This window comes from Salminus brasiliensis, chromosome 14 (assembly GCF_030463535.1).
Source record: "Salminus brasiliensis chromosome 14, fSalBra1.hap2, whole genome shotgun sequence".
Classification (NCBI taxonomy): domain Eukaryota; kingdom Metazoa; phylum Chordata; class Actinopteri; order Characiformes; family Bryconidae; genus Salminus; species Salminus brasiliensis.
The window spans coordinates 4,447,802-4,463,945 of NC_132891.1; the positions used below are offsets into that span (position 1 = coordinate 4,447,802).

General features: G+C 39.7%; 1 protein-coding gene across 5 annotated transcripts in view; it reads left to right on the forward strand.

Annotated features, from left to right (window-relative positions):
* The first annotated feature begins 362 nt into the window (after positions 1-362).
* The window catches only part of iqsec1a (IQ motif and Sec7 domain ArfGEF 1a), a 178,831-nt gene continuing 163,049 nt past the window's right edge, over positions 363-16,144 (forward strand). For 4 of the 5 annotated variants that reach the window (XM_072656340.1, XM_072656341.1, XM_072656350.1 and 1 more), the window contains exon 1: positions 363-763. In XM_072656340.1, the coding sequence (XP_072512441.1) occupies positions 492-763 (272 nt within the window). In that variant the 5' untranslated portion in view covers positions 363-491. Of the gene's footprint in view, positions 764-805; positions 823-16,144 lie in introns of those variants that run through there. The other variant, XM_072656343.1, reaches the window with a different exon arrangement.

Sequence of the window (16,144 nt, forward strand, 5' to 3'; positions counted from 1 at the left end):
GAGTGACTGAAATTACAGTAGACTGTGTGTGTGTGTGTGTGTGTGTGTGTGTGTGTGTGTCTTATGCCCCCACAAAGCCTTCAAAGCCTTTCCTCAGTGTCACAATCCCAAAACTGAAGGTTAGTGTTGGTCCTGCAGGCGTTTTTTTTGTTTCCCACCCGTTTTCATACAAAGCCACGCCCCCTCCGTGCTGCACTGGCTGGCGTGACTCCTCCTCCAACGCTCCGATTGGCCCCTAGTTTATTAGCAGCGCGACGAAACAAGCAAAGCGAGCCAATCCCAGCGTGAGGGGGCGTGGCGTGTCTGAAAACGGGCGGGAAAGAAAAATAACAACGCGTGGTGCAGTCAGTTCGCCGGAGAGGAGGCAGCGCAAACTTCAGCTCCTGCGCTCCTGCTCCAGCCTCAGGGATGGTTCCAGAGGGGCACGCGGGGCTGCTTCACCCAGCAGCAGGACACACACACGCACGAGCCGAGCCTGAGTGAGAAACGCCATGGAGAGTCCGAGCGAGAACCCGAGCAAAGCGGCGGAGTATCTGACCGAGCTGAACCGGATCATAGAGACGCAGCAGGAGCTGCTGGCCAAGCAGAGGCTCCGGATAGAGGAGCTCGAGCAGCAGGTAGCGGATCTGCACAGCGAGAACGTCTGCCTGAGAGACGAGTACGAGCGGCATCTGCTCACCTGCAGGCTGCAGCAGCACAACAGCAGCAGCAGCAGCGGAGGCAACGCGCTGGGCTGCATCCAGGAGAATGCCACGCACGAGAAGTAAGACCCGTCGCGCGCCAGGCGTGCCAATCACGCAGTTCAATCAATCATGCAATCATGTCAGTAAGGCAGTTAAGGTCCTCGTGCAGTCATGTCAACATTGCAGTTATAGAAATGCTTCAATTATTTAATTATGCAACTTATTTTAATAATGAAAGCTTATCAATAATGCAGATATTGCAATCATATTAGTGCAGTCATGCCAATTATGCAATTATGGCACAGGTGCAGTCATGTCAATCAGTTGTTATAATTTAGTCAATAATTCAATTATGGCACTTATATCAGTAATGATATAATAACAGTGATGCAATTAAGTCAATAATGCAGTCAGATCAATATTGCACTCATAATTATTATAGGTATTGCAATAGGTTATAAATATTAAATAATATAAAATAATATACAATATTAAAATAATCAATAATGCAGGAGTGTTCATAATGCACTTATGCAGTGTATCACGAGTACACATCGTTTCTTAAATATGTAATTAATGATGCAATTAGGTCAGTAATTGCAATACTTTGCAATAATCAACCAATAATGTCTGATTAATAATGAATACATATGAATGCTGCATTTATATCAGTAATGCATAAATATCAATATTGCAACTAAGTCAACAATGCAATCATATTAGTGCATTTATGTCAATAATGCACTTACTGTATAATAATGCACCAATATATTGATCTATATATTTATATATATATATATATAATAGTTCAATTGACACGACTTGCATTATCAATAAATGTAGTTAAGTATGTGATTATGACAGTAATACATTAACAAAAAGCAGTGTAGCTTAATTATCAATAATGCAATCAAGCCAATACTGCTCTTATATTAGTGCAGACATATCAATAATGCAACAGCGTCAATACATAAATATATTGATGCAGTCATGCGAATAATGCATCTTTTTTATATATTAGAATATGGGCAATAATCATTTCATTACAAGGACAGTAATACTAATTACAATAATTTAACTGAACCAATAGTTCATCTGTGGCATGTATGTAAGTAATAAAATAATAATAATAGGAATTTCATTAATAATAATATTGAAATCATGTTAATTTAGGCAGTTGCATCAATACTGTACAGTAGTAGGAGAGTTACAGTGGTACAGCTATATCAGTAGAGCACTCAGGTGTACAGTAATTATGATTATGTCATTGTCAGTAAATAAATTCAGCAATATCAATGATGGCATATTAATTATTAAACCAAATGAACTCAGTTATGTCAATAATGCAAGAATATCAATATTGCAATTAAGTCAGAAAGCAATCATGTTAGTGCAGCCGTATCAGTTATGCATTCATATTTACGATGTGATTTTGCACAAAATACAATTATCAGTAATGCAACCATGCCAATTTTCACATTATGAAAATAATACAATTATGTAAATGATATGCTCTTATGTTCATAATGCGGTCGTGGCAGTAATGCAATATCATTAATACTGGGATCATATTGATGCACCATGTCCGTAAGACACTGACTTCCTGAGTGTGTGGTCATCTCGGTCAGCACATGCAGCCACAGCTGGGGGAACAGATCAGGGGTCAAACGATGATGAGTTGAGATTGAGAAGCAATACAGCTCCACAATACGGCTCTGAGACGAGGGTTTGTGCAGGGTAACTTGGGCCTGAGCTCTTCTGAAGCTCAAGCTTTCCTGGATATTGAGGTGTCAAGGACACGCATTTCACCAGCTTTTTACAGCAAGCTGCCAGTGGAGTTTATCTCCAACTCAACAAGACAATTGGTTTCCATTCGAGCTCAATTAGAAGGTGAACCTCCATGAAAAATCCTTGGCTAAATGATCTGCATGTTTGCAGTGATGGAAGTGCTTTTAGTAACTCAGGGCACCATCTATAATCTCTTAAACATAAAGATGCTACCAAACATTTCTTAGAGAGATGCCATAGAAGTGCAAAAGGGATGGAGAACCTTCACATGATGCCTCCTTTAGGTTTGCGTCGCTCAAGAACCCTTGGTAGAACCTTTATTTTTAAGAGTGTAGCGTTACAGATGTGGTCGTTTCTGATTGAATCTGCCTCCCGTTTCCTGCATAATATGGTTGAAGGTAGTATTCTCACTCCGGGGCTTTAGTCCACTAAGTGCAGCTTGGAGATGATTGTGGGATTTCGGTGGAATGCAGGCTGGAGCTGGAGCTAGAGCTAGAGCTTGGGTTTGCGCAGTCTGGCTCCAGCAGGTTTATCACTTCTGCAGTTCGCAGTTTGCAGTTTGTTCTCCAACATAAAACACAGTATTATGGAGCGCAGACATCAGTGCTTATAGACAGCTCATCTTTAGAGAAGAAGCTCAGCAGCAGAGCGAGGAGAGCAGCTTTCTATTTACCTCCAGTCTCTCGTTCTTATTCGGAGTCTAATCAAGGTTCAGTGTCACGTTTTTTTTAATGGGCTATGAATACAACAATGCTCTGATTTCAAGAAGCTCATTTAATGTATTTATTTTTTCATAAACGCTGGAACCCAGAACATCAGTATTCTCTTAACATGTCAATAATAAATGTATCAGATCTGAGCGGGATCCAGGATCACCTGAATTCTTATTTTATTTACTTTGCCAGACTTATGAGCTTGGAATTACAAAAATATGACTCAAACGCTCTCAGAAACCAGGGGTCACACAGATTTGTGTATTGTGTTTGTTGTACATTATTAGAGTGAAGGGAAGGAGCACCAAAGGTCTCAGAGCTCTCAGATAATGTCTACCAAGGCCTCCTTGGTCCTAAGCTTAGACCTTCATGCGATTGTTAGGGTTTGGGCTCGTCCATTGTTTTATGGCAGCCGTTTACTCAGTTTGTCATTTGGTTAACAATGGGGCAGTTAAAAGGAACGGTGCAGGTCAGGTTCAGGTCTGGAAGACCAATAAAGGTGCCCTGCAAAGAGCAAAGGGCAAACCAGAACCCCTGTTTGGCTGCAGAAGCTCTGGACTCTGGGGTGGTGGTGCACTGTTCTACTGTGCAGCAATACCTGCACAAATAGTAACTACATGGAAGAGTCGGCCTAGACAGAGCAACAGAATTCAGCTTCAGCTATCTCTAACCCTAACTCCGACGGTTTGGAAAGACCTGAACAACCCCTGAATGAAAAGAAATCCTTTCCAACTGTTAAGCATGGGGGTGGACTGATCATGCTATGGGCTTGTCAACCACAGTGGACTACCTCAATGGATGCAATCTGACGGTTTTCTGAAGGCCCCCACATTTCTAGGATCTAAACATCATTGGAAATCTATGGACCTCAAAAGAGTAGAGTTTTCAAGACTCCCACGGAACTAGAAGCCTTTCGCAGGACAAATGGGTGGAAATCCACCAAACAAGCACTGAAAGACTCACCGTTATTAAGCGTTATTAAGGATTGACCATGCAGGGTGGCCAAACTTTTGCTGTAGTAATCTTACTTTAAATATTAAATATTAAAGAAACTCACCTAACTATTCATAGTAACAGATACACTATATGGACAAAAGTATTGGGACACTTACACATAACACCTACAGGACGTCCCATTCTAAACCCATAGGCATTATTAATATGGAGCTGGCCCCCCTTTGCTCTAAGCTCTGCCAGCAGCAGCAGGTCTGGAGCTCTGCTGCAGTTACTGAGTCAGTTGGGGGCTTTTCTGCACTCTGCTCTGAGCTCAGCACTCGGCCCTGACCCCGCTCTGTAACTTTACGTGGTCTGACAGACACTCGGTGGCTGAGCTGCTCTCTGTGAGCTGTTCCTCCTAAACGCTTCCACTGTTCAATAATAACACCACTCACAGCTGATGGAGGAAGATCTAGGAGGGAGGAAATTTCACCAGATTGTTGTTGTTGGTGCAGCGGTGTCTCCTATTACATACAGAACCACGCTGGAGTTCAGTGAGCTCTTCAGAACCAACCGTTCTTTCACTGATGTGTGTAAGAAAGGCAGACTGCAGGAGTAGGGGCTTGATTTTACACACCTGTGGCAACGGGACTGAATGAAACCCCTGAATTCAGTGTTGAGAGGTGTGTCCCAATACTTTTGTCCATTGAATGTTCTGGTCATTGTCATTTAGAGTGCAACGGGACCCTTAGGAGTTACATGACCCTGATTTGACTTCTAGGCCAAAGTCAATGGACTGGATTTATAGACTCTGCTGCTTATCTTGCAGATCTGACCTTCTGACCTCAGCTTCACCTCACACTATGAGCCTTGCTGACCAAAGGGAAGTGCATTTTTTAATAGACGGTAGAGGCGTCCACTCTAAACTGATTAGGGACATGGTTAGACGTTAATTGCCGGGTGCTTTTTTTTGCCATGGTTTAGCCATACCTTTGCGTTGCTGACCAGAAGGGGCTATCCTGGCTCATTTTCTCACATTTGCAAATGTGAACGTGATGGAATGAATGAATCACGTGAATAACGCTATTACATCAATAATGCAATCATACTAATGCAGTTATGTCAATACTGCACTCATATTAATTCACTCATATCAATAAGGTAGTCATCAATATTACATCATATCAATAATTCTATGATATGAAATATTTCAGTCATGTATCTTAATTGCGTCTCTATGTAGGGAACTTCTGAACGTATGTAAATCGGACGTTTCCTGTGGCGCTGGGACTTGCTCTGCTCGGCTGGGCTCTCCCTTTGGGACAGAGCGGCTGTATCTGCAGAGCCTCAATTAGTATTCAGGCTGTAGACAAATGGCTGTAAACACTATCTTAAATCTCTGACCTGCTGGCTGCCACAAGCCAGCGAGCTGACACTTCCTCTCCTTTCCATTTCTCTACAACCTTTAGAAGAGCAGGAGAAGACTGTAATATTTCAGTGGAGAATTAATTATATTCATCTCTTGCTTTTAAGGTTCAAGAATTCAAACTTAGTGGTGACATTTACCGTTTGTTTCCGTACCTTGTTCCTGCTGCTGCAGTAGATCAGAATCAGCCGAGATCAGAATTGGGTGGCTCTCCTGCTAAGAGTGAAGACGGCTGTTGGTCGATTCATCAGTTTTATTTTTGCTAATCTGTGATGCAGTTCTGAGGTAAATACGTGGGTCGGGGACGTGCACCCTCTCTACAACCATATAGTACAATTAGTCACTTTAGCAAACCTTTATTTGATCTGTAATTTTGATACATGGCTATTTTTTGGTTTATTAATCTTATTAAAATCTTGTTTTGACTCAGTCTTGTCTCAGTCTTGTTATTTTGAATCAGTCTTGTCTTAATTTAGACTCGGTCGTGTCTCAGTCTTAACTTAATTTTGACTGGGTCTTGTCTCAGTCTTAACGTCATTTTGACTCAGTCTTGTCTCAGTCTTGTCTTAATTTCAACTCGGCCGGGGTCTCAGTCTTAATGTCATTTTGTCTCAGTCTTGTTATAACTTTGGCTGAATCTTGTCTCAGTCTTAATGTAATTTTGACTCGGCCTTGTCTCTGTCTTAACGTCATTTTGACTCTCTTGTCTCAGCCTTGTCTTAATTTCGACTCTGTCTTGTCATTGTCTTAATGTCATTTTGACTCTGTCTTGTCTCAGTCTTAATGTAATTTTGACTTGGCCTTGTCTAAGTTTTAACAATATTTTGACAGTCTTGTCTCAGTCTTAATGTAATTTTGACTCTGTCTTGACTCAGCCTTGTCTTAATATCGACTCAGTCTTGTCTCAGTCTTAATGTCATTTTGACTCTGTCTTGTCTCAGCCTTGTCTTAATATCGACTCAGTCTTGTCTCAGTCTTAATGTCATTTTGACTCTGTCTTGTCTCAGCCTTGTCTTAATATCGACTCAGTCTTGTCTCAGTCTTAATGTCATTTTGACTCTGTCTTGTCTCAGTCTTAATGTCATTTCGACTCAGTCTTGTCTCAGTCTTAACGTCATTTTTACTTGGTCTTGTCTCAGCCTTGTCTAAATTTTGACTCAATCTCAATGTCATTTTGAATAATTGAATAATGTTTTAATTATTAGCAGTGTTTATTTTCGTACTTTCGTATTTTCGTTTGATTTGTGCTTCGTTTAAGAAAAGTGGTTTATAAATTATAAAGGCTAAATATTATTCAACGTCATTTAAATCTTAATATTTACAAACAAATCTCTATTTCAGGTTTGTAAGACATTGTTAGAATAGTAATGCAGGTAATTTGCTTGGAAAATATGGTGACATTGAGTTTTATCAGTATTGCTGAGCACTGCTCACTACATTCTTCCATTTTTCTGATGATGTAGGCTTTGGGCAGTGGGGCTGTCCCTTAGTGGCCAGGTCTTTTTCTAGTAGATTTACGCTGGAGGTGCTGAGTGAAGGAGCATGAAAAGTGCTCATAGGCCTTGAAATATTGATGGATGCTATGGCATACGACACAGTGGCATTCCAAAACATCCCTTCCATAATAAGAGAGAACTCATGCGAATATAATTCACTTACTTTACTAAAGGGTGTCCCTGGGCACTCTGAGGACGTCGACAGATTTGAAGCCGAGAGACGGCAAGCCAAAACATCATATTAATACCTGAATGAAAACGATTTTGCTCCACACTATTCAGTGATGTATAATTACAGCACCCTGACGTTTTTCAGCGCAACAAGTGAGGGGCAGGGAGTTCTGTAGCTAACTGTGTTTAGACAGTATGGAAAAATGTAGGAAAGGAAAGAACTCATTAGTGTCCTTTAGTTCCATTCACCCTTACCCACACTACACCCAGTCTCCAGTCAAAATATTACACTAATTAAACACAGTCTTTGACTTCTTTAGCCAGAGAATATAACAGTATGCAAATATAGCCAGAAACCATCTCTTACATTATACTGGGTCATAACGGTCAGGTCTTTAATACCTGCTTTCAAAAACCCTATTTCTCTATTTATCTCCACTGCCTTGTTTCTGCACTTCAATTCAAATTGAAAACACTTTGTAACCGAGACCTGCAATAACAAGCCAGTTAGAGTGTGAGCACGAGTGAAGCTAAAGACAGGAATGGGGTTTTGAAAGCAGGCACTGTAAAGACCTGATCACAGTGACATAATGAGTATTTTATAGGAAATGCAGAATGCGCAAATGTGCAAGGATGAGATTGGTCATATTTGCCTAATGTTATGTGATCTGGCTACAGAAGTCAAAACTGAGACAAGACCAAGTGGAAATGATGTCAAGACTAAGACAAGACCAAGTGGAAATGATGTCAAGACTAAGACAAGATTGAGTGGAAATGATGTCAAGACTGAGACCAGATCGAGTCAATATAACATCAAGACTGAGACAAGACAGAGTGGAAATGACATCAAGACTGAGACAAGGCCAAATGGAAATGATGCCAAGACTAAAACAAGATCAAGTCAAGAGGACATCAAAACTAAGACAAGATCGAGTCAAAATGACATCAAGACTGAGACAAGACTGAGTTGAAATTATGTCAAGACTAAGACAAGATCGAGTGAAAATGACATCAAGACAGACAAGACTGAGTGGAAATTATGTCAAGACTAAGACAAGATTGAGTCAATATGACATCAAGACAGACAAGACTGAGTGGAAATTATGTCAAGACTAAGACAAGATCGAGTCAATATGACATCAAGACTAAGACAAGACAGTGGAAATGATGTCAAGACTCAGACAAGATCAAGTCAAAATGACATCAAGACTGAGACAAGATCAATTGGAAATGATGTCAAGACTAAGACAAGACTGATTCAGATTGACAGTAAGACTGAGACAGGTCTTGATATAAGTTTGAAGGCCATCAAGGTTGAGGCTAGGTTGAATAGAAATGACATCAACACAAATTAGTCTAAGACAAGGCTGAGTTGAAATGTCTCGAGTCTTGTCTAAGTCTGGACCTTATTTTGAGTCGCTCTTGTCTCATTCTTGAAGTCATGTCATCTTAACCTTGTCTCAGTCTTGACATCATTTCAACTCGGTCTTGCCTCAGTCTTGTCTTGTCTTGTCATGCCAACTCGTTGTCCCAGTCTTGATATCAATTCAACTCTGTCCTGTCTCAATCTTGATGTCACAGTCACTTAATCTGGTCTCACTCTGTCATTTTAACTCATTCTTGTCTCAGTTTTAACATCCTTTCAACTCATCCTTGTCTCAGCTTTGATGTCACTTTGACTCAATCTTGTCTCAGTCATGGTGTCATTTTAACTTAGTCTTGTTTGAGTTTTTATGTTATTTCAACTTAGTCTTGTGTCAGTCTTGTCTTAGTTTTAATGTCATGCCAACACATTATTGTCCCAGTCTTGACGTTATTTCAACTCAGTCCTGTGTCAATCTGGAAGTCATTTTGACTCAATGTTGTCTCACTCTTTGTCATTGTAACTCATTCTTATCTTATTTGAGTTTTTATGTTATTTTAACTCAGTCCTATATCAATCTTGATGTCATTTTAACTTAGACTTAGTCTTAATGTCACTTTGACTCAATCTTGTCTTAGTCTTGACATCATTTCAGCTCAGTCTTTTCTCAGTCTTGATTTTATTTTGACTCAGTCTTGTCTCAGTCTTGATGTCATTTTGACTTAGTCTTGTCTCAGTCTTGACGTCATTTTGACTCAATCTTGTCTCAGTCTTGATGTCATTTGCACTCAATCTTGTCTCAGTCTTGATGTCATTTTGACTCAGTCTTGTCTCAGTCTTGACGTCATTTTGACTCAATCTTGTCTCAGTCTTGACGTCATTTTGACTCAGTCTTGTCTCAGTCTTGATGTCATTTGCACTCAATCTTGTCTCAGTCTTGATGTCATTTTGACTCAGTCTTGTCTCAGTCTTGATGTCATTTTGACTCAGTCTTGTCTCAGTCTTGATGTCATTTGCACTTAATCTTGTCTCAGTCTTGATGTCATTTTGACTCAATCTTGTCTCAGTCTTAATGTCATTTACACTCAATCTTGTCTCAGTCTTGAGATTCTGCATTTTGTATATAATAGTCATTGTATCATTGTAATCAGGTCTTTACAGAGCCTGCTTTCTCATTTCTCATTTCTGTCTTTAGCTTCATGTGAGCTCATGCTCACACTCTAACTGGCTTGTTACTGCAGTTCTTGGTTACAAAGTGTTTTCTATCTTGCAAGTCACTGGAGTATAGCATAGTGCACCAAAAATAGTCCAGCTAAGCCATCACTCAGGAATGTGTTTGGGTTCCCTGATGGAACAGATAAGACAATGTAGCGAACATCTGCTTCAGGATCCGTGTCATGCCCTCGTCTCTCTCTTGCCTCTTGATGTTGTTCTCCGTGAACTTCCTGCGTTGTCTTTGAGTTTAGGAAACTCAGTCAAAGCTTTAACTGATTTCTAGTTTAAAACGAAAATAATGATTCCTCCACTTCACAGGGCTTCACGTTCTCTATTCACGACATCCACAGGCCATCTTTCAAAACGGTCATTCATAAATTTCCCCATTAAGAATGTTATTACTGAATTTGCAAGCTGCAGTTTGAGAGTTGGCCTCTGGTTGTACTGGCAAAGCCCAGGAGAACGACTAATTACAGGGTTGATGAGGGCTTTTAACTCCGTCAGATTGCAGTTCTTGTAAAGGGTCCTCAGAGGAGTTTGGAAGGAAGGAAATTGGCATATTTGGAAAGTTTTTAAAGCCGTTTAGTCGTGGAGGTTTTATTTGGGATTATGTGCTAGTAGGTAACTTCCAGCCAGTCGCCTTCCACCAAGGAACGAATTGCCATTCTTTACAGCAGAATGTTAGCTGTAGTATGTTTGGATCACTCCACATCAATGAGCAATCTTTTCTGATATCAGAGCATAAATATGCATAAATAGTATGCATCAATGCACATATATGCTGATCTTAATAAATATGTAAATTAATATGTAAAATCTTATAAAGTAAGTGCACTTATCTTTCCTTTTGCATTTAAAATCTCAACTACTATAGGATCATATATTGCTGCTTTCCAGTAAAAACATGTATCTCAATTTTTAGTCCATATTTAAATTTTATCCATCCATTGAACCCTGTAGCAACCTTGTAGCAACCCTGTAGCAACCCTGTGTAAATAACTCTGGATGAATGGACCAATAGAAATGCTCTATTAGGAAAAGTTAGGAAGGTTGTTTTCCTCCTCCTGTAAAGATGCTGTATTTGGAGATGCATGTCTTTCTTCGGACAGTGATGATATACAGCTATGCATTTGCAAGTAAAACAAAGAATTTCACTTACTTTTTCTAGCCTGCACTGAGGATGTATACTCCTTGCGCTCATAAAACAGTCAAACTGTTAGCGTGTTATTAGTTTAAATAGTCAGTAGTTAGTTGTGTTGTTCAATTTGCCTCTTAGATAATGATTATACCACATTATATTAGTAATCAGGGCGGAAATCAGGGAAATTACAAAGGATTCACCTTCTCATCCAGTGTTTCCTCTGGAATTAAGGGTATTAATAGGGAGTTAGAGACCCTCTTTGCTGCAGTTACAGCATCTACTCTTCTGGAAAGAGTCTTTACACTAGACGTTAAAGCCTTCCAAGAAGGACTAGATGTTGCTGTGAGCATTTGATTGCATTCAGCCACATGAGAGCATTGGTAAGGTCAGGTACTGATGTTGGATGATTAGTTCTGCCAGTTTTTTAACTGATTGGAGCCACATGTTGTAATAGCATATATTATACCGAGCTCAAAATCTACTTTTAGCAATAGCTCTAAACCATGTTTGTACTTGAACTGTCATGGCAAAGAATGGATTTGTAGTTCAGCGTGTTTTGATATTGAGCCTTGTGATGACTGGGACCTTTGATGAAGCACATTTTTTAATGTGCAGTCATTTATTTTTAGCACAGCTTCCTTTTCCTGAAACCAAAAACACAAAAACCGTTTGCTAAAAAGCAAGAACCCACACAGGTTCTGAACCAACATGCTGGACTTAATGAAAAGGCTAAAAGTGACCTAATGTCAAGGATTACTTATTTCCTATATGTTATGGCTTAACTGACAGTCTTGTATGGCATGCATACTTCTAGGTGGGAAATCTCTTTCTGAAATGTCTATATTGCCAGAGTATTTCCATTCTGGCCCGGCCTCTTTATCATCAGGGTACCGCCCATTTGTCATTAGTTATATGTGTGTCTTGTTTGTGTATGTTTTTTGTACATCTTGTTAGACCTACCTGTGTATATACAGCCTTAGCTCTATGAGTAATTGGGCGTTTCTGATACTGTGGGCACTTCTAGAGGAGTTTTTGGACATGTGTTCAGAAATGATTGCTAAATTAAAAAAAGAAACGTCAAAAAAAACTTACATTTACGTGTCATATCTGATATTTTAATCTTCAAGTAAACAAACACTACTGAAGTAGACAATGACATGTTTTGAAGCTGCATTGTTGTTCAATCAGAACATTAAATCTTACACACACACACACACACACACACATATATATATATATATATATATAGAAGCTGCCTAGTGACACTGATCATATGGCCTTAATGTTTATTTATCAATGCCGAATAGTGGAAACAGAGATGTGGAAAGCCTTAAGTATCCCTAGATTCACAAAAATATGCAATAATAATAATAATAATAATAATAAATGATCATATCTAACAGGCCTTGCTAAATTCTAACAGACCTTGCTAAAATCTAACAGGCCTTGCTAGTTGCCATTAAAACTATGTGGATATTTAAAAACAGACCATTTGTTTTTACACTAAATAATTTTCCATATCGATCACATTGATGCATTTGATGTATTTTGATTATAGCATTAGGTTTTATTCTGGCCAATGAGCAAGGGTGTCCTTCAGCTTCGCGTAAAGTCCCATACCCATGCTAAAGTAACTGTAATACACTTCCACAAGCAGTTCGTAACGATTTTCTAAAACAGGAACAGCATAAATATGATAACATTTCCAAATTTTAATACAAAATTAAGCTGTTAATAATAAAAATCGCAATTACCACCATACTTCCACCAAGTAATGTAGTTATATAGAGTACTGTTACCAAGCAACCACAGCCCTGAAGGAGGACAAGCCCAGAGTCGGTTTACTGTTAAAAAACAAAAACACCACTGTATATTGTAGTTACTATTTTGTCCTATTAAAATAATAATAAAAGTTATTATTTTACACAATGCCATTTTGTAAATAGTTTTTGCTTAGCAAATGACCCCAATTAGCGTCCTCCACCCTAACAGCTTAAAATTGAGACTCCCAGCTGGACGTAGCTATAGCTAGTGCACAGCTTGGGTGTAGAAGCTCACGTACAGTAAGTGCCCTGTCTAGGGAGCACAGAGTGAATTGAGATGCAGCCAGAGTTTGATACTCGCTACTGAAGGCAGATTCAACCAGACTACAGATATCTGATATCTGATATCTATCTATTACAGCACTGAGGACATACATGAATCCGAATTCCTAACACTGCATATTCTGCCACACAGCTGTCCAGTATTAGCAGTAGAGACTCGAACTTTGGACCAGGATGAGTTTAGATTCTGTGATGCACATTACAGAGGTACTTATGTCCATGCTTAAAAGCAGATAGTAATAATATATGCTTAGAATTATTAATAATACCATTGATTTTGAATGATTATACTTGGCCTCTGGGTGAAATACTGTATGTAAAAACACTGGACTACAATTCTGAACCTGATTGTCTGAAGTTACCCAGCCTTCATTTCCTGCCCTACTTTCCGAGTTCTTGTTTTCGTAGCTCTGAGCTGTGCTTGCCAGTGTTTTTACTCATTCTCTCTAGCTTCTAGTGTCCCTCTGGTATAGACCTTTGTCTTTACTCTGGTTTTCTGTTTTTGGACTCTTGCTGTAAGCCTCCTGCCTGACCCAGGCTATAGACTGTATTAATGATCCAAGGGATTGCCCCCGAAACACTAAATCACTGACAAAGACTCACACCAACATCCATTACGTCTGGCATTAAGCTCTCTTTTATTACAGATACCTCGAGTTATTTTAGAGATGACATCATAGCACTTCTCCCTGGTGCTGATTTTGAAGTCCTGAATATCAGTCAATAACAATGTAGCTTTAAAATAATATGTTTTAAATAGAAGCTCTTTACTTAAGGTGGCTAACAAATATGAATGCAAGCTGTTTCAGGATAGATTTATTACAGGATTGGATTGGATTCAACATTTTATTCTGATATCGGATCAATACCCAAAACCCATATGCTATTTCTAGAATTTTTAGTTCTAAGAGCACTGGCTGCTTTATAACCCCTTGGACACAGTGATTTTACTTCATTTTTAATCCTAATGCAGAAACTTTTATGAATTGTTTGGTTTACCGTAGAGTGTGGAGTCCCACAGGGTTCTGTTAGTTGATGTTAATAATGGCAGTAATGTTGCGAGAACTGAGATGTGGGTCTACAGACAGGGTTTAAAGGGTTAAGGTCAAACCCAAAAGGCAAATTTTAGTCATATCCAATTTCATTTCTCATCATCCTTCAAAATAAAAAAAGCTCCAGCACCTCTCCAGATAATTCTCTCCATCCAGAAAGTGTGAGTCTGATCCTGATGTAGTATAAACACACACCATTCTGACTCCCTATTGGTTTATAAGAGATCCATCACACCTGCACACGTCCCGTCACTCTCCAGCAGCTCACAGCAGACGTCTGTAGTCTAGTATGAAGACTGTGTCCGTGGCAGAGACTCAAGAGAGCTGCAGTGAAACGTCCCGACTGAGCCCCACCTTTACATTCCAATAAAGCTTATTGATCACACGCCTCTGAAGTCTGACTTTCTGCAGCTTTACAGAACTTCTAGACAACGACTCCTCATATTTTCCTCCATGAAGCTCATGTTGATGCTCAGTAGAGCACAGAGACGCTCCTTTAATAGAGCTGATATTACTGAAATGCTTCATTTTCAATGGGCAGATCTGCAGCTGAAACAGGAGCCAAGTGCAGCCCAACATTTTTAACATTAACATTTTAATAGATCATTCTCCTCATTATGACTTTTAGATAAATGGGTTTGGGGGGGGGGGGGGGGGTAGTGCACTATAGACCCCTGTGGCGCGGCCTAAGCTTTCAGCCTTTGTTTTCCTTCCATTACTTTTACTTTTCTACTTGAAGTCGTTCTGAAACCAGTACTTTTACACTTTTACTGGAGTAAAAAGCTTCAGTTGATACTTCAGCTTCTATAGAAGTCTTTTAAAACCTAGTATCTCCACTCACTTCTACCTGAGGAAAGAATGTCAATACTTTTGACACCATATTCAGTTATGTTAAATAAGCTAACCGACGCTCACACTGATTAGCATAAACACTAAGCGATGGGGGAGAGGGAGGACCATCGTACCCATGCAGAGAGAGAGTGAGGCCAGTTATGCTGGGTTCCTGGATACGCTTGGTGGACAAAAGTATTGGGACACCTGCTCATTCATTGTTTTTTTAAAATCTAGTTTTGTAGGAGTGACTGTCTCTACTGTCCAGGGAGAAAAGCTTTCTACTAGATTTTGGACGAGCATTGCTGTGAGGATTTTGATTGCATTCACAGAAGCATTATTGAGGGTGTTGGATGATCACCACCCCACCTCTTCCCCAAGAGGACACAGTTCCACTGTTTCACAGTTCAATGCTGGGGGTGTGTGTGTGTTATGCCCCTCCATAAAGCCCCTAGCACCTGACATTAGGTACATTGCCAATAGCTTCATATTTATCTGCCCCAGAGAGTCTTAATCTATTGGCAGTACTTTTCTATCAGTAGTGGGTGCAATGAATGCGTTCATTACAAGGGGTGTCCACAAATATTTGGACATATAGTGTACATTTGACTAGACTTTAGGAGTATCCTCGTGGATCTGCAGTCAGTCTAGCCAGGATTCAGGGTGGATCTGTATGTTGATTTGAGGGATTTTAAGGGTCTGCTCTTCTTATGACTTAGCTCCATCCACACTGAGGCCATCATCAGTGAAGCTCTGCCGTATCTCCCTTTGACAGACTGACAGTGTTTTGATTCAGGGCTTTGCAAGGCAGCGCCTTATCGTCCACATGTCAGAAAAAGCAGCATAAACTCTAAATCTGTTCCTCTAGACTTTTTGTACTTTTTTGACCTGCATGAGGCAGCAGTTTTTATTTTCAACTGGAGAACGTAGTATGTGATATTTATCCGAATATGAGCCTCCAGTCACAAATAAAATGTCAAAGAAAATTGCTAACTGCTCTTGTAGACTCTAATCACGTGAATGTGCCTCACTTAGCTAATGAAAAGAAGCCGGCGGGGACCCGTTCTGTCCGCTGGTTCTGGAAGTATTGGATAAAAATATCATATTTTACTTTTAAAAACCCCAAAATGTAAACAAAATCGTGCCATTGACATAATATTGACTCCCGTGAGCGTTTTTATGATATTTAATATTTAATATTTTTAACGCTACCTAGATAGCATG